General features: G+C 38.5%; 1 protein-coding gene and 1 long non-coding RNA gene across 2 annotated transcripts in view; one reads left to right on the forward strand and one right to left on the reverse strand.

Annotated features, from left to right (window-relative positions):
• LOC309623705 overlaps nt 1-24520 on the reverse strand; it is a 393796-nt gene that overhangs the window by 286825 nt on the left and 82451 nt on the right. The window lies entirely within an intron of this gene.
• On the forward strand, nt 6-23599 carry MINAR2 (membrane integral NOTCH2 associated receptor 2). The gene is made up of 3 exons (XM_082382982.1): nt 6-3168; nt 15263-15490; nt 18940-23599. Exons 1-3 carry the CDS (start codon nt 2941-2943, stop codon nt 19117-19119), a joined length of 636 nt encoding a protein of 211 aa, XP_082239108.1. The 5' UTR covers nt 6-2940; the 3' UTR covers nt 19120-23599.

Consider the following 24520-nt stretch of genomic DNA (forward strand, 5'->3'; position numbering starts at 1 on the left):
AGGAAGGAAGGAAGGAAAGGAGAGAGGGAGGAAGGGAGAGAGGATGAGAAGAAAAGAAAATATGGTTAATATGTAGACAGTTTTGCCTAGTGAACTGTATTTAATTCTGTTTTTATAATTCTCATGGTTCAAAAGATAATAATTCTGGGTCCAAATCCAAGGGATAATGATGCTTTTATTAAAATCTGCTATAAAGAGAGAGAACAAATGATTACATGCATGGTAAGAGTTGAGAAGCCCCAGATATCCAGATTTCCACCAGATTGTTCCTGTAATATAACTCTTTATTTATATTTATTTATACTCTTTTTCACTCTAGAATGAAGGTGTTAGTGACAGCAAAGAAATAGAACTCCTAAGACAGTATTTGTCCAATCACTGTCAGGTAAATTTTTTGTAGAGTTAAAAGGACAACAATGAAATGGGTGTTATGTGATCAAATAAATTTGGCAATTGCTAGAGTTAATGAAGCAGAACTTCTGAGTCTTCCATGTGCGTTTGTGCGTTATAAACTACCAGAAGAGAATACAGAGTATGTCATAAATATTTTTGGCGTTGGAATTCTTTTTTCACTGGGCATGGTTGATTGAAAAACAGAGCACTAAGCCATTTTTTTAATCAAATTTAATTGGATTTTCAATTTCCAATTTCCAGAGGGCTCTGGAAGAGACAACAGCCACCATTATTTATTGAGCGAAGGGCTTTATGAGGTTCTTAGGACAGGACTCATGTGAGGAAGGAAGCATCCAATAGGGCTGCTCTTTTGTAATGTATCCAGTATAGAGGCTCATAAAAGGAAAGGGAAAAATATATTATCAAACAAAAGATAGTAAGAGTATAAACAAATCACTCTGAAATTTCAAAAGAGGGAAAAATCATTTCCCCTACTAGAGAAAATATGTAAAGTTTTTGTGAAAGGCTAGGTATCAGCAATGGCCCATGAAGTATGATTAGGAGGTGGTCAAAATCCAGGGTTGGGAAGAAATGTTTCCAGGCAGAAGGACTGGTGTCAGCAGAGGCATGATTTGGGGGTAAGGAGGGGGTGGGGTTTGGCCAGTAGCAGGAAAGGGAGGAGTAAGCTTGATTTCCTGATTATCAGTCATGTAGGCTACCCATAGGGATAGTAGTGAGAAGTAAGAACTGATGGTTTTGGGGTGACAGTAGACAAAGGATGGTGGGAGAATGTGGAGAGTCAGAAACTGAACTTGTAAACAGAAGGAGATAGTATACAAACCTCTGGGCATCTAAAGCACAGTGGAGGAATCTAAAAGGAAGGACGCCTAAGGAAAACTGAAGGCTCATTTCACCTACCTCATACTTTGGCTAAGGAAAACTTCTAATCAAATATATTTGGATCTGGGTTTTGTGTCTCCACTTGGCCAATATAGAGAGCCAAAGAGAAGTAAGGTTCTTCTTGAAGATGTGTGTTATTCCCCAAAGAATCTTTTAGGAAAAGCAAACAGCCCGAGAAATATTTGTTCATTAGATGTGTTCTGGCAGCAGCCAGAAAAATCCAGAAAGTACTAAGTACATGCACATACACATAACACACTTGATTCTTCAAACACTTGTGATTTAACTCTTTTGTTATCAACTGTCATTATGAAGTACCTCTTTCTCCAGTAAGTGTATTGATAAAAACCACTCAAACTTATTTCAAATATTGTTGACAGTGATAGAGTTTGGGTCCAAAAATTCTTACAGAAAACATTGGTTGTTTAATCCAGTTTGCAACTATCAGTAGGACAGATGATTTTTTTAACATCCTCATGCTTTTTGTTATAAAGAAGGTAAGTACTCTCTAGTGTCTTGCTTGATGCAAGAACATCCTAGCTGCTGAGTCTAATAAGCTATAGGGCACTCTTCTGGAATCTGGTGCTGATACATTCCACACGTGACCTCATTACCTCTGTAAGAAAATCCTTCCTGCTGAATCAGATGGGTTTACAGAGGCACAAACATAACCTATGTCTTTTAAAAACTGCTGATGTGTCTGTCCTTTGCCTTCTCAAGAGTGGGAAGGTTCCCTCTTTCTCTAGATGAAAATCCATACGTTCCCGGTGAGAAGTATGGTTTGCCCAAGGCAGAGCGGCTTGTAATGAGAGAGCTTATCTCCCTTAAAGTCATCGTCACTTCCTGGCTTAAGGTCCGCAGCCTCACTCCCACCTCGGCTCCCTGAGTAGCAGGTGGGTTCACTTAGGACAGCACGTCATCCAAACCCAGCAGCCATGTTCTCCTTTGGTTCCAAATGTACTTTGTGAAGACCAAGACCCATCGCAGGAGTTTATACAGCTAGGAACAGAGTCAAAGAGACGTCAGATAGAGAATGGGTCAAAGCAGTAGTTTGGGGCACTGCATTACTGTAGCAAACTATCAGATTCTTGCCATTTCCCTACTCGAGCTGAAGCTGACAACCTAAACACGGTTAGATTTCACATGAGCCTGAGACTCTGGGAGTCAAAACATGAGAAGAAACAAGATCCCACGTATCACATGTGAGGCTGTGCAGGCAGGGCCAAGTCAGCTGGGTCAGCTCGGCAATGTTCAGAGAGAAATATTAAGTAATGTCTCCCTACAGGTGATTGTTTCATGTGCTCCAAACTGTGGACTGTTACCCTGAAATTCTGGCAGCCTTATCCAAAGAGTAGCTCCTCTTCAACTGTTATTCCTAACTCTGTGTGGAGAGACATTACGTGCTACACATACCTAATTTTGGTATCCTATCCAATTTAATGCGTGGGGGCCCAACTGTTCCATTCAAGCACTCTAAATGCACGTGCACACGCGTGCGTGTGTGTGTGTGTGTGTGTGTGTGGTGAAAGGTAAGGCAGCGTGCTACATTGTTCCTGTGTGTGGATGTGTCATTTCGAGAGTAGTTTCTGAGCGCAGCCCAGAGACCTGGTTTCAGATGCCTGTGAGGCATTCTCAGGCTCATTAATAATGGACGGCTCTGACAGCAGCAGCCTTGCTCGCCTTTGTTTTCCACCGCAGATGAAGGCAGACATGGACCTCTCTGTTTTGCCAAATAACAACCATCCTGACAAATTCCTGCAGCTTGACGTGAGGTCTTTAATGAGGAACTCAGCTCTTCTTCAGGCCGGTCTGGTGAGGTTTCCGGGAGGGAATTACCCTGTTGCACAGCACTGGCAAAACCTCATCTACTCACAGGTAAGGTCTGGGAGCACATAAATATGCGGGCAGGGGCTTGCTTCTTTCTCATTATTGGCCACTTCATCATTTGTGCAAAAAGAAAACTATAGGGAACAGAGTACAAGGTAGCTGCTCACACTTGCCATAGAAAAGGTCTTTCTCTCTTCCTTAGCATAAGGAGACTTTCTCTGATCTCTTTATAAATTCTGTGAATTTTCCCAACCATCCGTTTTCCTCCAAGCACTAGCTTCTCAGCCTGTCATTTTAGATTTTGCCTAGCCCTCATTTTATACCTTCCCTTTAAATTTTTTCAAATCAATTACTACATTTGCAAATAAGGCTCTGGGGGGAACCCTACCTCTATCTTTTGGGTAGTCTAAGCGTAAAGCATCAGAAGCTTACATTGTGTGGGCTCATGCATGGCCTCTGAGAGAACTGAATCTTGCTTCTGCCTCATTTAGACTGACTCCCTTTCATCTCATGCAAAAGAGACTCAAACAGTGGAACAATGGCAACCTAATGATGGAAAGAAAGAAAATAGAGAGAACTCTCCACCTGGGAAAGGTGCTGGCTATTATTTTAGAGGTTCTTTTTTTCCCACAGGTGTCCATGTGGGCAAGACTTAACAATCAACCTTCAAACCCAGACTTCATTTCTTGCTTTCTTCTTTTGCATCTTCCTTCTTTTTGCTAACCAAAGGAGAAGAATAAAACTGTGATGAGTTCCATGTGCTGAAATAAACATAAATAAACTTGACTGTTGCACAGCTCATGAAACAGGAATAATCTTTGTTTAAGATGTGAGGGCTAATGGGGTTAAGGGTTAGTCAATTTAGAAACAGGAAGAAGCATGTCATTTCAGAACAGATGTGACTGACCTGCAAAGCCCTGCAAATCATTAAATCCTTTGGAGTGGCTCAAAGTCCCTAAACAGAAATTTGTTTTCTTTTAAGAAACAGTTGCTACTCATGAGTCCTGGTGTAAAGTGACTCCTTTGTGGTGTGTTTGTGGGCTCCTCGGGACCTTTATCATGAGATCATTCAAAATCAAGTACACTTGGATGATTATGTAAGTGTTTCCTCCATCTATGAGGATTTTAATTTATTTCCATTGTAAGGCAGCCTATTATGAAAACTAACTTTTCAAAAATTTTACATCCTTCCCTTTTGTAATCCTCAAAACCCATCCATACACACCTTTTTGGTGGTTGCTTTTTTTGTGTTTTGTTTAAGTTAAATGTGATGAAATTTCTCCTTTGTCTTATTGTTTATATCATGGAATAAAGTGATTCAAAAATCAATTCAGAAAACCTTGGCCCTCCTGTGCTATGAAGTTTAGTCTAAGAAAACATATCCAATAAATTCCTTTGAGGTTGGAACACATCGATCTAACATCTTTTGTTTAGTACTGGAGCTGACCTATTTCCTTCATGTGGAACTTCACAGTTTAAAGCTCTGTTGAATGTTGTTCCTAAACCTGAATGAAATGCAAATTTTTAAAGGGCATCTCTTTCAACAGGCCCTGATGTGTTGATATAGTTATTCAGGGCAAACCAAGAAGGTAAAAATCTGCTTCATATGTCTTTGAATGTTATCGGTAATTGTAAACTATAGATAAACTTTATTAAGTTATACTTTTACCCTAAAATAAAGTGTTAAATGACTGAATAAATATTTCAGTTCAATATACTACTGAGATAATGCTTGGAGAGAAGGAGTAAATCAATTACAAATTTAGTTAGTTGGGTAGGTGTGGCACAGATTATGAGTAAAAACTATTATATTCGCTACTTTAGATTGCAATATGTCAATAAGTAATTCTTCTCTCCTGGCTGGATCTTAAAATCCAGGAGTGATATATTCATTGGCAAAAAAATAAATCTAAAAGAAATGAATGTATAAAAGTTTTAAGTAGCTGTGGTGATACCTGGAATAAGACACTGAACATACCAGGTGAATTTAGGTGTTAGGGATGCAGAAGGTGGTAGGCATCTGTTAAATAGTTCTTAATTTAAAACCCTCACTCTGTTGGCTTAATGTCTCATTCTGCTGGAGAGACATTAAGCCCATTGGGAGAACGTTGAATAAAGAGATTTGAAACTTGGTTTCTTGTCTCAAATCCACAATAAACCAATTTGAGAGACATAAATTATGGCCCTTATTCAGTCCATGCCTTAGTATTTCCATTTGCAAAATTAGGATAATGCTCATTTTGCATATTTCCTTAAAACTGAGAGCAAATAAAATAAGGTAAAAACAATTGACAGGGTTTCCTGTAAGAAATGTGTATCATCATCATCATCATCATCATCATCATCATTTGCCAGTATTCCAAAATGTGTTAAAATTACCCTATCGTTAGAATTTGGAAAATAGCCGATAATACCACTTGCATTTTGTGATGTATACGGTGGATACAGGGGGTATGTGTGCATGCAGGTGTTACAGTATGTAGTCAATACATGTGTCAAGCTATGTGGCTAACTCAAGCAGCTAGATTTTATACTCCCATGAAATCCACACAAACTTCAGGGTGGTGTCAGCTTACCCTTTGGTCTCATACCCTCCATGTGCACGGTGTTTAGAATTCAGACTACCTCATGGAATGTCAAAGGACTTAGCCTACAAACATTGCCTTCAACGTTGGTAGTAACTCAACAGTTAAAACAAAGATCTCCTAGGGACTTGCCTGGCCGGCCAGTAGTTAAGACTCCGCACTTCACTGCAGGGGCCACAGGTTTGATCCCTGGTCAGGGAACTAAGATCCTGCATGCCGTGTTGCATGGCCAAAAAAACCAAAAAACAAAACAGAGTACTGTATTTATATCCATGATTTATCTTTTAAGCTTTTTTAAAATTCACATTCCACCTTCAGAGGCAATTCTCTAAGCCATTTTACACAAACGGAAGCAATACCGTACGTATAGAAAAGTAAGCACAGATGTCCTCAGACATGCCAGTATCTCCAGACACTGTTCATTCCCTCTGTGTGGATACACAGGTCACCTGTATTTGCAGGGAGAGAGTACAAGCAAATATTTCTTGATTCCACTAGATTTATACTTCTTAAATTCTTTCAACTAGAGAAATAAAGAAGCTTCCTAATAAATTTCTTTTCAGTGCAATGAACAAACTTTTGCCAAAACCTAATGTTTCTGGTTGTTAAAATAATTTGGGGCATGTATCTGATGAAGGCATCTGGAATTGTATCCCAAATATTTCTGCCAATCCCTTTATAAAACGAGGTAATAAAAGGAAAAAGCTGATTCCTTTTTTTTTGGTATAAATGATAAAACATGTTTTTTCAGATATTGTGGTGGGATTTTTTTTTTTTTCTGATTAGAAGTTAGACTTCAGAATCTTTTCAGGTTAATCTATTTCTTATATCTTTTCCTGGCTTCCATCACATCTGTTTGAGAACCCAGGGGATTTCTGTACTAAACCTGTGAACTGGAACAAAAGACCAAGGGTAAGGAGGTTGCTCTTCCCTTGGTTTCTACACAATGTCATTTACTGGGTGTATTTCCTAGTCACCTTTCCTCACTTTTTTTTTCAGTCTTATAACTCTTTTCCCCTTAAATTCTAATGTCTCTTCTTTCTACCTCAGTTTTTTTTTGGTATATCATAACTGTATTTCACAATCTGTCTCTGAACACATGTCATGCCTTCTCCTGGACTGTCTCTATTCCCAATACTCCATTTCCTATTTCAAAAAGAACAGCCTCCTATGTGCAATAGGCTCCCGTTTTTAAGCTTATATTTGGGCAAATGTTATAGGACTTTTGAGGTACTTGATTTATTGTCTAGGAAGTAGATTGAGGAGCATCACTGAGCTGCTCAGGCAATTATCAGGACATGATTTATCAAGTTATGCTAAATTTACACAGTTCACAAAATCTCCAGTGGGGTCAGAAATTCACCCTTGGATGGTATGCTGCCAGAAGCATTACCCACTTTGTCCCATCACGCTGCTCCCAGATGAGACCCAAATGCCTCTGGCACTGAAACTGTATTAAAAGCACTGTGCGTGTCACAGGAACACATGTGGGACTCCAGAGCCCTGGTTACATGGAGAGGAAGGCAGGAGAGGGGGTTAAAGAGAGGTCTGGGTCAGACCAGGAAGGCTTCAGAGGGTGTTGTCTAGATTTTTAAATTTTATCCTGAAAATTTGGAGGGGTTGATGAAAAATTTTAAGCAAGAGGATCACATGATCAAATTTGTGTTTCATAAAGGTAACCATTCTAGCAGTTTGGAAAACAGAATTATTGTGGTCAGTGGGGAGCTGCTTTCCAAGAAAAGTTGTCTGTGGGCTCACATGTGCAATATAAACAAAATGCCTTGTTTGCATTGTGATTATGATAGGAATTACATTGTATGTATAGACCAAACTGGGGAAATGGAAGTCTTTTGATCTTGATTCTCCCAGTTCATGAACATGGTATATATTTCCATTTATCATGCTCTTCGTATAGCCTTCAATTATGTCTTATAATTCTCCACATAGAAGTTTTGCATATAGTTGTAAGGTTTATATCTAAATACTTATAGTAATTACTGCTCTTAAGAATAGGACCTTTTAAATCATGTTTTATAATAAAGTATTACATCTGTTATTGATTATTGTATATTGATTTTGAATCCAGAAATTGTATTAAAATCTATTTTACTTTGATGGTAAATATCCCTGTAGATAATCATGTCATCTACTGTTTTGTTTCATTATTTACAACCCTTATTCCTTTTATTTATTTATTTAATTTTTAGTGTATTGCTCAGAACTTCGCGATAACATATGAATGTTTGTGATTACTGGCATCCTTGTATTAATTCTGAAACCAAGATAAATGCTTCTAATATTTGAACCATTAAGTAAACAGTGCCCTGGAAGTTTTGGGCAGATTCTCTTAGTTTAAGAAAGTTCCCTACTATTTCCATCTTGCTAGGAAATTTGCTCTAAATATGTTTAAATATTTTCCAAATATTTTTCAGAATGTACTGCAAACTTCTGTGTTGTTTCTTTCCTGATAATTGGTGAGTCACATTAATCTTCGAATATTAAACCATCCTCCTGATAAAACATCCTTTTCTGGTATAAATCTTTCCTATCCTGGTATATAAAATATACATATTGTAGGATTCTGTTTAGCAATATTTTATTAATGATTTTTTCATTTATGTTTATAAGAGAAATTGGCCTATAATAAATTACCTTTTCTTTTACCTACTGCCCTTGTCTGGAGTTTATACCAACTTCATAAAATGAGTTGGGGAGTATTCCTTGTTTTTCTATATTCTGGAAGAGTTCAACAAGATACAAATGAGATAGAAATAAGGTAGAAATGATCTGTTTCAAGAATGTCTGAGTGCTGATTACAACACTCATTCAGCCTGGTGTTCCTAAACCTGTGTATAGTTGGGGTCGATTTTAAACTATTGATTCAGTTAGTCAAATGATCACTGGTTTATTAACATTTCCTATTTTTTCCTTAATTAAATTTGGTAAGTTATATTATGTGGGAAATCGCCCAATTGCATGTAAATTCTTAAAGTTACTCAGATTATACTCCTATTACACTTCTTAATCTGTGCTATGTAACTTCTCATGTTCCTTTTACATTTCTAACATTGTGGGTTTGTATCTTTTTTTTTCCTCAGAAGTATTACCAGAGATATTTTTAATCGGTTTAGCCTTTTCAAAGAAATAGCTTTCAATGTGGTTGATTCTCTCCATTGTATATTTGGGTTATTTTTCTTCATAATACTTATTGATTTCTCCTTCTATCCTTATTATTTCATGTTGACTATTTTCTTAGATTTACTCTGCGGTTTCCTTTTAAGGCTTTGAATTAGATGTTTATTACTTCATTAATTTTCTCATTCTGCTTTTATAATGTGAGCGTATATGCTTATAATATTCCCTCAAAAGCTATTTCAGCTCCATTTTTCATTTTCATTCTGCCTAAGTTTTTAAATTCCCATCATTTATTTGAAATGTGTGTTTTAATTTCTACAAAATGTGGTAATTTACATTATCTTTTTGATATTAATGTCTAAATTTCTAATAAGTTGTCTGTGATCAAAGAGCATGATCTATATAATATTGAATGTTTGAAATTTCTTTTAGAGTCCAGGACATTATCAATTTTTGTAAATATTCAATGTATTTTTAAAATGAGTATTTTTAGTCATTGAATAATGACATCAGTGTCTTTGATCAAATGTGTTGGTTTCATTGTTCAAACCCCCTTTATATTTAATAATTGTTTTATCTGCTTGGTAAAAAATTATATGTATAAATTTCTCCTAGTTATCTCAAGTTTTGCTTTATAAATTTGAGATTATTTTACTAGAGGCATAAAAGTTTAGAAATATTATATTTTACTGATTATGCCTACATTTATTCATTTTCCACCAACACTTTTTCACATAACAAAGTCTTTTACCTGAAAGTTTATTTTGTCTGATATATATACTTTCTTAGTAGTTAGGCTAAATTATGTTGTGGAAACAAATATGCCCAAATTCTTAGTGACTTGACTCAATAAAATGTATCTGTCATTCACACAAGATCTGTTGTGGGTGGGAAAATTATCCTAGTGGCTTGCTTCCAAGTGGAACCCAGACTGTTCCTTTTTGAGGCTCTATTATATCAGAATTTTTATGATGCTTGTAGCTAGAAAAGAGAGAGGGACTAAGCCAAGGATCAGGGATTTTAGGGGTCAAGCCTATGTCCCAATCTAGCTGTTGTATGCCCATGAAGAAGAAATGGGTTTGCTGAGCACCTAGCCAGACTCTGCCACAGTCTATCATTCTGTTAAACATATATATACTTATATATTTCATCTTCCTACACACAGCATTCATCCTTCCCCAGAGGCACTAACACCAAAGTGAGCCAGTCACTACATTTAGCGGATGTCCCAACCATATCATCCTATAATCTTTGTTGGAATAGGAACGAGATCGCCAGAGTAATTCTTCCTTTCTGATTGGGAAAAATGAAAGACGACAGACACTACCCAAAGTAATTCTGAGATTCCACTGAAAATAATGTGTGTGGGTCTCCTTCCTTGAAGGTGGGGAAGGTGGATTAGGCCATGATTCTGCTTTTTAGAAGACTTCCTGCTGCATTGTTCTCTAGGGTCCCCAGTCCTACCCACTAGGAAGCTGCCCCTTGTTCATCATTCTCTTTTGCCATATCAGAGTGGGCCCTCCTTCGAGGCTGTAGAAGCTTCAAAATTTACTCCTATTTTTGGATATTTGGAGGCATAAGGTTATTGTTATTTTGTTTTATAATTTTGAACAATCAAAAGCTTTTAGGTCTAGGCTTGTGGTTTCTTTGGTGATACATATCTTATAAAACTTAGTGTGAGCTATTTATTAATGTAATCATATCTATTTTGTTGAGGTCAGTTCTGTAGGTCAATAAACACACCTTTAGTTATCTTAAGGCATAGCTCTCAAATAGGCTTTTTTTCTTTTTTTTGGCTGCGTCGCGAGGGCTTCCCTCTGCTGTGTCGGGTCTTCATCGCAGCACTCGGGCCTCTCTCCTGTGACAGGCTTCTCTCTACTTGTGGTGCATGGGCTCCAGGGCACGTGGGCTCTGTAGTTTGAGGCACACAGGCTCTCTAGTTGAGACGCGCGAACTCAGTAGTTGTGGCGCACGGGCTTAGTTGCCTCGCAGAATGTGGGATCTTAGTTCCCAGACCAGGGATGGAACCTGCGTTCCTTGCATTGGAAGGTGGATTCTTTACCACTGGACCACCAGGGAGTCCCTCAAGTAGGCTTTAATGGTTTGCTTTTCTGCCTCCATTTCTCCACCCTTTAACTCAATGACAAACACCTGGAGGCAGTCAGGAATAATAGTTTTGAAACCACACCCTAACAGGACCTTTACCCTGAGTCACTTCGTTCAGCTAAGAAGTTTGTTTTTATTTTTTAATGTTTCATTTGATTTTTCTATTTATTTATTTATGCATGCATGCATGCATGCCTGCTTTGGGTCTCTGTTGCTGTGAGCGGGGGCTACTCTGTTGCGGTGTGCGGGCTTCTCATTGCGGTGGCTTCTCTCGTCGTGGAGCACAGGCTCTAGGGCGCGCAGGCTTTAGTAGTTGTGGCTCGCAGGCTCTAGAGCGCAGACTCAGTAGTTGTGGCACACAGGCCTAGCTGCTCTGCGGCATGTGGGATCTTCCTGTACCAGGGCTCGAACCCGTGTCTCCTGCATTGGCGGGTGGATTCTTAACCACTGCGTCACCAGGGAAGTCCCAGCTAAGAAGTTTTAATCGGCGGGTTTTTTTTTTTTTCCTCAATCCATTTTTTTAAATGATTCTATATCTTAGTGTTTGAGGTCTATAAACAGTCAGATTTTTAACAATAGAAGGCATCAAATTTCCAGAGTTTCTCTACTCTCTTTCTTCTTGCAAACTATTCAGTTCTTTCTCTAATGTTATCTTTTTCTTGTATTACACCAGCACTGTGATCCTTGTACATAAATGCTCTGATTATTTATAATACCTCTCGTACAGCTACAAGGGATTAGATTCCAAATGACCACAGATGACACTTATACCAAACATTTTTCACTGTATTATGTGAATAACCATCAATCCGGCTTCCAATATCCCTTTCATCCCTTTCCACTTCTTGACTGCTAAGCCAATGCCCACATTTGTAGAATTTCAAGATATCACTTTCTGTATTAAGGAACGTAGGCTAGGCTACACTGTAATGACAAAATATCTCTAACTAAAAAGAAGAAAAGCATTCTTGTGCATGTCTGAGGAAGGGCAGATGGGTCTAGGGGGCAACTCTTTTCCAAGCAGTATCCCAGGGCTTGAAGTTCTTTCATCTTAAAGCTCTGCCATCTCAGAATCCTTGCTTACAGTGACACAAAAATGGAAAGTGAAGAAGAATGAGCCAAAAATCTTGTTGGAGAATTCAGGGGCTCAGCTTGGAAGTGGTCTCTGTTACTTTTGTCCACACATCATCAGAAGAGCTGGTCCTAGTTTAACTTCAAACAGCCTAATAAAGGCAGTCATCCCTTGTACTCAGGAAGGGAAAACAAAATTGCTGAGTATTTAACCAGTCAAATACCAGCTCTTGTTTCTTTATATTTGCCTGCTATATCTTTTTTTATACTTTCACTCTCATTTTTTCTGAGTTCCTTATATTTTAGGTATTTCTCTTGTAAATATTATATAATTAAATTTAATTTTAAAAATCTGATATGACAGTCTGTCATTTAAATAGAGGGTTTAGTCTATTTACATTTAACATGATTATTTCAAAAATTTTTCTATTTTCCTAAGACTTTCTCCTCTATATTCTTTGTTTCAGGTTTCTTACCTTTTAGATTAATTTTCCTTTATCCTTTTTCTTCTGCTCTACCAATTTAGAAGCTATACATTCTTTCTCTATTTTTTAGTAATATCTCAATACTCTCACTGAAATGATTTCTTAAAATTTCCTAATTAAATATATCTGTTAAACTTTTAACTGTACAGTTTCAGTTTTCTCTTATCTTAAAACTCACAAATTAGTGGTTATTATTATTTCTATTTTACCATAAAATCAGTGCTTCCTTAGATTTCTGTATATATTTGTCAGTTTTTTGTTTTTTGTTTTTTTCTTTGTTTTGCCTAGCATTCCTTCTTGCCTCTTAATCTTTCATTCTATTATCAGGTTTCTTCTTCCTGAAGTACGTTTTTTAGAGATTCCTTCTTTTTTCACCTATTAATTGTATATTCTCAGTGTTTGTCTGTCTGAAAGTCTTCTATATCACTCTATTAAATGATAGCTTACTTATACATAAATGACATAAATAATGATTAAAGTGTATAAAGGGTAAATGGGCAAAGTAATGGTTAATACAGAAGAGCCTAGGTAAGCTTTGAAGTGTTACTTTCCTTTAAGTATTTTTAAAAAGAAGTTATTTTAGAGATTATATGAGTAAAATAATGGAATTACTGTTGAGTTTCCTTTTGTTAAATGTAGTCCATCTAGAATGTGGAGTGAAAAGTTAGAATCAAATACATACTTTGTTTCCTTTCTTAAGAGATTTTTAAAAAATTTATCAAAATACAAAAGAACCTCAACCATGATTAGTATTTTCTATTTCTTCCATAAAATTCTTAATAAAGTTATTCTATTAATTTTCCCTTCACATGTCCTTCAGACATGGAATTGTCATGCAATGCAAAAATAAATGGCACCAAGTTCTGGGATGAACATCAAACATTCAAGAATATAGTTTAGAATTAAGTGCTTGAATGTTCTTTTAAAAATAGCTCTGATTATTTTTCTGTCTTTTGTATATTAGTTTTTCAAGGTCTTTATACATTGTAATAGAAAGTATTATTTTTTCTTAACCCCCCAAACTGTATTTTTCTGATTTATAGAGCTTTCTTATTTAAGAAGCTCAAGGAATAATCCAGCAGGCAAGAAAACTGACAAAGTCAATTTTTCAATGTCAGAAGAATTATTTCTCTTCAAAGATAATCAAAGATATCTAGCCTTGAAGAAAAAAACTTGAGTCAGAATTATGCTAAACTGAAACTATCTAAATTTTGTATCAAATTGTTTTTTCTTAATTCAGAAACATTTTTCATGAGGTCATCCATCTTAAAGATAAACACTAAGTCAAGATGATTTATTATTTCATTACAAACTTCAATATTATGGGATATAAATTGATTTTGAGCAGACCAACGACCTAATAAAGTCAGAGATGATCTCCATTGATCACTAAGTATGTAAAAAATGTCTGGATTAAGAAAATTAGATAAACCTAAGGCTAAAGAGAATGTGAATGGTTTTATCTAGATGATTTTTTGCCAGCCATTTCAGAAGGAAACTATATATAATATTAGTTCACAACTTTGCTTATATAAACACATATTTAATGTGACCTATATACCCCAATAGTTGCTGAGGTAATCAGTGTATTGATGATTATAAATATAACTCAGAAAAATATTAATTGCTATTGAAACTTCTCTGTTTAAGAAGGCTGAAATATGTGAAACACATTTATTGAAAAAATTCCTGTAAATTAATGAAATGTGTCACCAGTTTTTAAGGGTTAAACCTAAGTGTTCCAAAAATTAACTTATGTGGAGTTCCTCTCCCGTGATGCCCCATCATAAATGAGACATTACTATAAACTTTTTTTTCTTCTCAATTTTATTTGGCCAATGAACAAATTTTAATCTAAAATTTTTCTACCTTTGTGATAGTTTTGTAGTCATGAGGAAAAAAAGCGAAGTAAAAATATGAAGGTCATACCAGACACAGAAAAACCACTTTGTATGATTCCATTTATATAAATGAATACAAACTGACCTATGCTGTTATCCTACTGGTTATCCTTAGGGAGGGAGAGGGATAGTAAATGGAAGGCAGCATGAGGTGTGCTGGTAATGGTTTGTTTCTTGGTAGTATCTTGGGTTTATTTGGTATGTGAAAACTTATAATATATGTACTTTTATAATATATGCATTTTTCTACATATATATCATGCTTTAATAAAAAAAAGTTTTTAAACATCTAAAAGTCAGAATTAGAGCCTTCCAATAGCCAGCTGGTCTGTAGCTACATATAGGAGTGCAATGCTAAGTTAGTCCAGTTCGCCAAGCTGCCTGAAATAAGAGTCCTAAGGGAGTTCCCATGAAAGCCAAGGCATAACTATAAAATGCCTTTTAATCTTGATTTTGTTGGATTAATACAGCAATGTTAATTTTTTTTAATCAGGCATGGAATGCGCAAGTAGAGAGAAGTAAAATGTCAAATCTCAGTGCAAGTAAGCTGGGGAAAAATGGCTTTGCTTAGAATTCTACTACTTGAATTAAAGAACATTGTCCTTTCTCTGTTGTTATAAAATAGCATTTTAATGAATGATTACTGAAGCTCAACAAGATCACATGCATAGAAAGAACTCAATTAATGGTAGGATCCTAGGTCAAACTGGATCCTAGAATTCTTCCTTCATTCATTGTCCTAATCTGTTGGGCTTCCAGGCAGAATCAGCAAGCTTTCAGGTACAGTTATTTCACGTTGCCTTCCTTGTCATCAGTGACCTATTGGTAAGACAAACTTTGTCACTGTGCCTCCTGACAGAGAGAGAAGAAGAATATTACTGCTCAACGAATGAGGAGATCCAGTGTGGAGGGTGCTGTGACCACAGAGAGCCCCCCACCATCCCTGTCATCAGTTCTGAAGAATAACCCACTATACAGTGATGTGAGCTTGGAGGAAGCTATGGAAGAAAGAAAAAAGAATCCTTCATGGACCGTTGAGGAATATGACAAGCATTGCCTGCACGCAAACCTCTCTGGGCATCTGAAGGTACTCAAGGCAAAGAATCAACTCCTTTAATTGATGAGGGAGATCAGTTAAATAATCCTAAAAGAAATGGGTACTGAGGTGAAAGGCACTCTTCACTAGGCACAAAATTTCCAGATTTCAGGTCATTTTGGCCTCTGGCTTCACTTTCTCTCTCCTAGTCAGTAGTTTTGTTTATTTATGTGTTTTGTGTTTTACAATTTCAGCAATTACCAGCATCTCTACAGTGTAGAGAGAAAGAAATGGTGTGACACAGAAGAAGGGTTTACCTGGAAGGTATCAGGTTTTGAAAGTTAATTTGGCAGATTAAGTATGTTTTCCTCTAGTTTTGTGATCATCTGTGTTCATGAATACTTAAGAGTTCCTTATTCTACATTTATTCAAAAATATTGACTAAATGCTCTGTCTTAGGCACTGTGCAAGGCAGTTCTCATCAAAGATCATTTTATTTCAAGCCTACTCAGTGATTTAAGATTGCAAATTTACATTTTGGACATTTTCCTGTGTCTCAGTAACAAAACAAAACAAAAACATTTCAACACAGGAAAAGTATGCAATGAACTCATTCACCCAGCTTAAACCCAATTCAAGTTTTTCTTTTTTTTCCTTCTGGTGTCACCCACCAAATAGAGGGTCTAGGAATACCTGAAAAGCAGGGAGAGAGGCCCTCTGTTTTCTGAGTGGACTGGATTCCTACCCAGCCTTGGCTTGCCTCTGCCCACCCTAGGGCCAGAAAGGTCTGACATTTTCCAAGTACATTTCCTTTAACAATGTATGTCTGTTCTAAGCCCCATACTTTAATCACCTACAGATTTTTCCTGCTGAAGGGGACAGCATTATGTCCCTCTAAAGTCCTACACTTTTTAAAATCTCAAGTGTGCACTCCTTGAAATAGTGTCCAAAGTCTTTGGAGTTTCTTAGTCTCCTAGTGGATTTAGTGTATCTCCTCCTTAATATAGCCTCTTTTCCAGAGACGTTTCCATAACAGATGCTCCCCCCTAGCAACAATAATCTTGTGTTTTTTATCAGGAATCTAAAGATCAAGACCTCTAGGAAATAACCTTCTGCAACTAGGAAAAAGTGTATTGATTTATTTCACAAACATTTCTTGACTGTATGCTAGAGCCTCTATTCTTTTCTTTGTTGTTTACATGAATGACAAAGGGACTATGAAGGTGAATATGACTCTCCTTGCCCTCAAAATTTTATCTAACTGAGCAAAGTAACAATAACTCTAGACAGGACAGAGGAAATGACAAGATAGAGGAAGAGGATAGTGGATAGAGGATAGGAAGAATAGTGGAAAGTGCTGTGCAGATTCAGAAGAGGACAAAGTCACACTGGATTATAAGGAGACTTTATGAAAAAGTTAATTTATGCTGGACTTGAAGAATGTGTACAATTCCAGAAGACATAGGTTGTTTGTGTGAGTGGAGAGGCCCTCTTTTGTCAGAAGTAGCAAGAAAAAAGGCACATATACAAGAGTGTGAGAGAGTTTGTCAGAACAATACGTAGTCCAGTTTTGCTGGAGCTACAGTTTAAGTGATAGAATAATGGGGGGGGGGGGAAAGGCTAACAAACAGACTCAAAAAAAAAAAAAGTTCAAATGTAAGGCTAAAGAAACTGAACATTATTGACACTGAGGGGTAATATTTTCTTGGACAGTACCATGACTTATGCTTAGGAAGACTGAACGTGAGTTGCTGGATGCATTGCTTTACGAAAACCAGGGCCGGCCCCCTCCCCACCTGTCCTCTACCTGTACACTCACCTCAGAGCAGAGGCCCGTCAGGTCAGAGGCCTGTATGCAGACCTCATGATGCTATTTTGAGAGATGCTTCTGGAAATCATGGCTTTTGTTTTTATTAGGATCTCTTCTTGACCTCATCATTTCAACTTCTTTCATCACCATCCCTACCCATATCTCCTAATTAGCAGACAGAGCCCCCAACCTAATTTCTGAAATCTTTTCAACTACTTAACAGGCCATGAAAGTTCCATGTGCTTTGGGCCCCTCCCATTTTTCTAAATTACTAACTTTATGAACAAGAAAGGAGGAAAGAAGCCCATATTTAGTTACAAAGGCAAGCTATAGGCAGAATGTAAGAGAGGATAGTCTCCATTATGGAAGTTCTTACTGAAGAATGAGGCATTAAACTTGCAGGCAAAGTGCAGGCCTCTGATTAGGACACAGACACAAATGAAGGATAAGAGTGAAGTAGGCAAGGATTCTTAAATCAGCTATCCTTTTGCACAGGTCATCCAAATTTTATTTTAATGTTTTCGCTTTTGTAAGACTGGGAAGTTGAACCTAGTAGCAATGTGATGGAAGAGTTATATTGCCATCACCAGAATCCACCCAGCTCCCCTTCCTTTTAGCAGTCTGAAGCTAGTTCATTGCCCTTGTGTCCAGCCATGGAAACTGGCTGACTTTAAGTCCACTGAGCCTAGAGAGGCAGAGAGAAGGTGGGCAGCCCAGCTACAAGCCATTGCAATACTCCAAATGAGAAATAACAAGGCCTGAAGTGGGTCTGTGAAAATAGAGATTCAGCATTCACCATAAATTTGTTGTATGTCTACTAGATGCCAGGTATAGACACTGAAGCATTAGCACTGAAAAACAGCAGGAGAAAATAGGAGGGAAAAAAATATATATATGTGTGTGTATATATATATGTTTTAGATGTATAGACAGTAGAGTTTGCAGATGATTTATTGGACATAGGAGATGAAATTGAGTTGAAGACAATTTCTCAGGGTTGAATGGGAGACAAGGCCAGGGAAAGAATCAGAGACATGGGGATTAGGAGGTGATGTGGGAAAGGATATACTGGGTCCTTTCTCCAGAAGGTCAAACAGTGCCAGAGTTTCTGCATGCCAACATGCTGTATTCTGCTACAAGGAAGACCAGAAGACTGAGAAGCATGGAAAAGACTCTTTACTCTGGGTCTTACTCCCCCTTCCATGGAAGTCAGCTTCTGGATTTACTGAAAAACTCAGCGAACATCTTTATCCCTATTATGCCAACAAAATCAAACCCCCAAGGCTCCGCTAAGGCAAGGAATTTTAATTTTATTTCAACTCACTAACCTGATTGACGCACAGTATTTATGAGTTGTAAGAGACACGAAATTAGCGAAAAGACGACAGAAACGCTCTTGTGTTTCTGACCCTGCAATGTGAGCAATTTATTCAGTAAGCCATGCAGACTTCCTAATGAATTCTCATGCAGACCTACAGGTTGAAGCTGAGGATTCCTGGTCAGCCAGGAGGTTGTAGCTGCATGTTCCTGCTATTCAGGGAAGCCTAGCCTCTATTATTTGAGCTGTGACACTTAAACCTCACTTAGGACAGTGTGAATATGGACGTACAGTACCTATACGGCCTTGTTCTGCAAGCTCATTAAGTCTGTAACACTGACTGATGCTATTCTTCGTGTAATTTTCTTTTAGGAAAATCCTAATGACCTACGGTTTTGGTTGGGAGACATGTACACACCCGGTTTTGATACCTTACTGAAAAAGGAAGAAGAACAAGAGAAGCATTCAAAATATTGTCGTATAGGTCTGATTTTGCTCCTCATTGCCTGCATCTTGGTTTCCATAGTAACCGTTAGCACCTTTTTCACCTAAAGAAACTGCCATAGACACAGTGACTTTACGTTTCTTTAAAATCTTTCTAAATAAACATTTGCAGAAAAACTTGTTTACGGAGTGTGAATGTATTGTTGATGGTTCAGTCAAATGTAATTGTCCCGTAGAATGCAAACGTTGTTTGAGATATGCTAACTTTCTCTACTTTGTCCTATGAAACCTTTGTAAGAATCCCAGCCTGAGCTTTGTCCTTTGAGAAGCAAGAATTCTGGGGATCGCAACCACTGAAAAGTTAATACAGACAACCAAAATTAAACACTTTGATAGCGAACAAAACAGCACCAACAACTGTCAGCAGCTTTGTCCTAATGCTTACACTATATTCACCTTGTATTTATTTCTATTTTTATTTATTTTTTTTGTTTATTATTTTTTATTGGAGTATAATTGCTTTACAATGTTGTGTTAGTTTCTGCTGTACAATGAACTGAATCAGCTATATGGATACCTATGTCCCCTCCCTCTTGGACCTCCCTCCCCCCTCCAATCCCACCCATCTAGGTCATCACAGAGCACCGAGCTGAGCTCCCTGTTCTGTACAGCAGGTTTTTAAACACTGTTATCACCCTCCTGTCATCACTAGGAAAGTTGAGCAGATCATTTTTTGGCCAGCTGCCAGGTATACAGGATACAAGCTTCTGGTCATGCTGCCTGTTGGGTTGGATTCATGCTGTTTTATCTTCCTTTATTCCTGTTTAAGCCAGAAAAAAAAGGGGTAGGGATATTCAAACATATTTTTATTTTCCCAGTAATCCTTTATAATGCCTCAGTTTCATGTTGCAATTTTCATAGACCTAAACTTGGACAGGCCATAGTTATATAATTAATCACATTTAGATCCAGTTGTGCTTACTGATTGATCCAAATTGGCTAGTGTGACCCCTGGTGGCAGTCAGGGTATATCACCAGCCCTGGCCCTAAAAAATCAGAGGGAATGCTAAGAGAACAGAACTTGAATACTAACTGTGCCTTTTGCTAAAACTCTTGGACCCTGAGCCAGTCATTCTCTCTGAGAAAGGATAATATCACCTCCCCAGTAGGGCTTGCCTAAGGACTAAATAAGAGGCATAGATAAGAGTAATGCCTGGCTCCTAGTAAGTAGTTGCCTAGTTAACTGCGGTCGTTACCACTAACATGGTTTGTCAGCACCTGAAGTCACCTTACTTTGCATGCAGATATCTGGGAACGTGGTTCTGGGCACAGAAGGAGAAGTAAGTCACCACCCTTCCCTTTCTCCTTGGACACCCTTCCCTAAGTTCCTCATCCCCACTCCTTTCTCCTCTTTCAAGACTCCTCCCTGCCCCCAGACTATCTCAGGCAGAAAAAAAAAAAAGGGACATTCTCCTCTTCCCATTAGTCAGGTTTTGCCCTTTTGGGGTTGCCATATCATTTTGTTGTTATTTCTCTTAAAAATACTTGAAATAAAGTGCATTAAAATACAGCGTGACTGTACAGTAAAATTGTTGTGCACAAAAATTCTCTTAAGCATATTTCTTATTCCTCCTCTTCTTTATGATAGGTTCTAGTGCCAGTTAGAACTGAATTAAGAAGCAGTGAAGGTCCTGGGGGCTTCCTGAGGGCAGGCACCCCCTCACTGCATATGCCTCGTAGACAACAACTTGCTATTACTCTGTTTTCAAAGCTTGAGTGTCCAATGTTTGCCTCTAAGGGATTCAAACATGTTCAGATCTCTGCTCCACATGGAAAGCATTTGTGCTGCACCAGGTTACATCGGGCTGTCCAGGGCCACATACAGGTAAGGCTCTCTAAAAGCACGAAGCAGAGGTAAGCATAGAAGTATGAAGCTGCCCACTTCATCTCATTACCCTTCTTTGCTGCCCAGTCAAGCGTTCCTCTGTTCCCTCTGGCCCTCCTCTACTCTCATCTACCATACTATCCAGTCATTTGTCTTTCAGCTTGAATGAGTTTATTACTTTGCTACTGCTCCCAAACCAGTCTTCATTTTCAGCCTTCAGTATAACTGAAGAATCAAAATATGTTATTGTCCCTCATCAGGTTAATGTTGTACATCTACATGAGAGGGAAAGTCATAAGTAGAGAGAGTACATCCATGTGTGCACTAAAAATCATACCATGAGGGCAGTTCCAATTTCTCCTTCAGTATGGGTTTTGAAAATGGCTCAAGCAGAAAAGGCATAATAAGATCATGGAAAATACAGAGATGACGGCCCTAAATAGGCTTAAGTTCAAATATGGGCTTTCTGAAAAAGCTCCAATTCAGATTCAATGAACTAATGCTTTAAAAGCATTTAAATACAACCCCTGACACATAGTAGGTGGTCATTAAATAACAACTATAATTATCTTCAAAGAAGTGACCATTTTAATCACTTCTTTTAAATTTTTTAAAATTAAGACTGGGAGCTATAAACTCTTAAATAATAATGGTTTCAAATAGTAATCTTTCCCAGGTTCTTTAGAACGTGCACCGCCCCCCAAAAAAATCTGGGGGGCTTTTTGTTTCGTTTTGCTTTGCTTTTGTATATTAGGTTAGTGTGTGGGAGGTCTAAAAGCAACTAGAATCGTAATTTTCTAGAGAAAAAAAAATTCCAGCTGTGGATACTTTTTAAAGTGCTGCTCTCAGATTTAAAAGAATTATTTTTTAAAAAATATCTATAACCCATTAATGGCTATTCCAATTATATTCATGTTGCTGTCACCTAGTGGAGAGTTTGTGGTTGGAAGACAGAAGGGCGTGTGGCTGTTGTATTTATCCGGAGAGCACTCCTGCCATCTGGTGGTTACATTTACTGTGCCGGCCCTTAACCCATGAAAAAGCCTTTTACCAAAGGGACATTTTACAGGTGGAGGCCTAATTCTGCCTCTGTGGTTAGAATCAGTGTGATCAGATGGCCAAAAGCTCCAGTCTTCCCTCTTGCAACCACCAATTTTGATACCATCTCATCTTGCAAGAAAAGAGATATGACTGACCTGGAGTCATCCTGACATTTGAAGGCAGAAGGGTGATCTCAGAGATCACCCCATTCCCAACCTCCTCAAATTGCTTAAGATGTTAGGAATATTAAATAATTTATGACTTATTTCAGATATAGTATAGCCTGAATTTCTGAATTTTTAGCTCTCCACATTGAGAGTGTCTTTATTTTTTAATTCCTCTTTTTCCTACACCTATTGTTTATTACCAGTTTTTAAATTCTCCTCTCATATAACCGAAAAGGTAATTTTATCATCTTTGAGAAATAATTTTTAAAACTGTAATTAGATAGGGCTGTTAAATCTCAACCCCTCTGGATTTCTACTTACACAGTCACAGAGTCTGATGGACTGTGCTTTTTAGAGGAAAGATAACTTTTTTGGTTCCTTCCAAATAATCACTTAGTCCAGGCTCTTGCCCAACTTGAGATGAGAATATTCAACCAAAGTGAGCAACTTCAGAGACTGAACACAGCTTTCTGCCAGAGCAGTTGTTCTGCTCTCATTTTATGGACCCAGTGACTCATGTACCTGATCAAATTTCCCTCTGTGCAGACTGCTGGAAAAATTCAGGACCAAATTGGGGCCCTCTCTTCTTAAGAAGTATGAGGACTTCCTCGTGTGTTTTTCCTGTCCTGTCCTCATTCATGGCTCCATTTCATCGTCCATCCTTTGCCTCATCTTTCTCACTGCCTCAAATATATGGTATATCACAGTGCTCTATTTTGTAAATGCCTTAAACCTATTGAAAAGATGCAAAGCATATAGAGATGAGTACATAGAGAATTGTGTGTGTGTATTCTATATGTGTCCTATGTAAATCAAAACTAAATACAAAAGACTATCTCAAAAGAAGATTTTGAAATTAAAAATATCATCTTTTAAAGAAGGAAACTAGTTTTTTTAGTATAAAGTGTTCCCTGACTAGGTTTCTTTGGCCAGAAGAAATGAGATTCAAGACTCACAGTTTTACTTATTCTGTACTACCGTTTTCAAGTGCCTGACAAAAAGAAGAAAGTAAGAATTCTTCTTATGCCCATTAAACCTGTTAGTTTTTCCCAATTAAGAAATGTGTTAAAATCTCTCACATTTGAATTAGCTTCAAGGTTGGTGAAACACTGTGTAGATAATTACCTGAATAATAAAACAGTGGCTAGACTACATTCAAAACTTTATCAGTCAGTATAAATGAAATAGCAGTTAACTAAACTTCTTTCTAAAATTATATTATTTTAAAGGCCAGGAGGAGACCTTCAAGATGGCGGAGGAGTACGACGTGGAGATCACCTTCCTCCCCACAAATACATCAGAAATACATCTACATGGGGAACAACTCCTACAGAACACCTACTGAACGCTGGCAGAAGAACTCAGACTTCCCAAAAGGCAAGAAACTCCCCCACGTACCTGGGTAGGGCAAAACAAAAAAGAAAAAACAGAGACAAAAGAATAGGGATGGGACCTGCACCTCTGGGAGGGAACTGTGAAGGAGGAAAAGTTTCCACACACTAGGGAGCCCCTTCGTGGGCAGAGACAGGGGAGAGTAGGCGGGGGGGGAAGCTTCGGAGCCACGGAGGAGAGCACAGCAACAGGGGTGCAGAGGGCAAAGCGGAGAGATTCCTGCACAGAGGATCAGTGCCGACCAGCACTCACCAGCCCGAGGCGCTTGTCTGCTCACCTGCCAGGGCGGGTGGGGGCTGGGAGCTGAGGCTCGGGCTTTGGAGGTCGGATCCCAGGGAGAGGACTGGGGCTGGCTACATGAACACAGCCTGAAGGGGGCTAGTGCGCCACAGCTAGCCAGGAGGGAGTCCGGGAAAAACTCTGGAACTGCCTAAGAGGCAAGAGACCATTGTTTCGGGGGGCAGGAGGAGAGGGGATTCAGAGCACTGCCTAAACGAGCTCCAGAGATGGGCGCGAGCCGCGGCTACCAGCGCGGACCCCAGAGATGGGCATGAGACGCTAATTAGGGCTGCTGCAGCCGCCAAGAAGACTGTGTGCAAGCACAGGTCACTATCCACACCTCCCCTCCCGGGAGCCTGAGCAGCCCGCCACTGCCAGGGTCCCGTGATCCAGGGACAACTTCCTGGGGAGAACACACAGCACCTCAGATTGTTGCAACGTCACGCTGGCCGCTGCCACCGCAGGCTCGCCCCGCATTCTGTACCCCTCCCTCCCCCCGGCCTGAGTGAGCCAGAGCCCCCGAATCAGCTGCTCCTTTAACCCAGTCCTGTCTGAGCGAAGAACAGACGCCCTCAGGCGACCTACACGCAGAGGCAGGTCCAAATCCAAAGCTGAACTCCAGGAGCTGTGCGAACAATGAACAAAAAGACAAATTTCTCCCAGCAGCGTTAGGAGCAGCGGATTAAATCTCCATAATCAACCTGATGTACCCTGCATCTGTGGAATAACTGAATAGACAATGAAT

Source organism: Balaenoptera borealis, assembly GCF_965194805.1.
Source record: "Balaenoptera borealis genome assembly, chromosome: 2".
Lineage (NCBI taxonomy): Eukaryota > Metazoa > Chordata > Mammalia > Artiodactyla > Balaenopteridae > Balaenoptera > Balaenoptera borealis.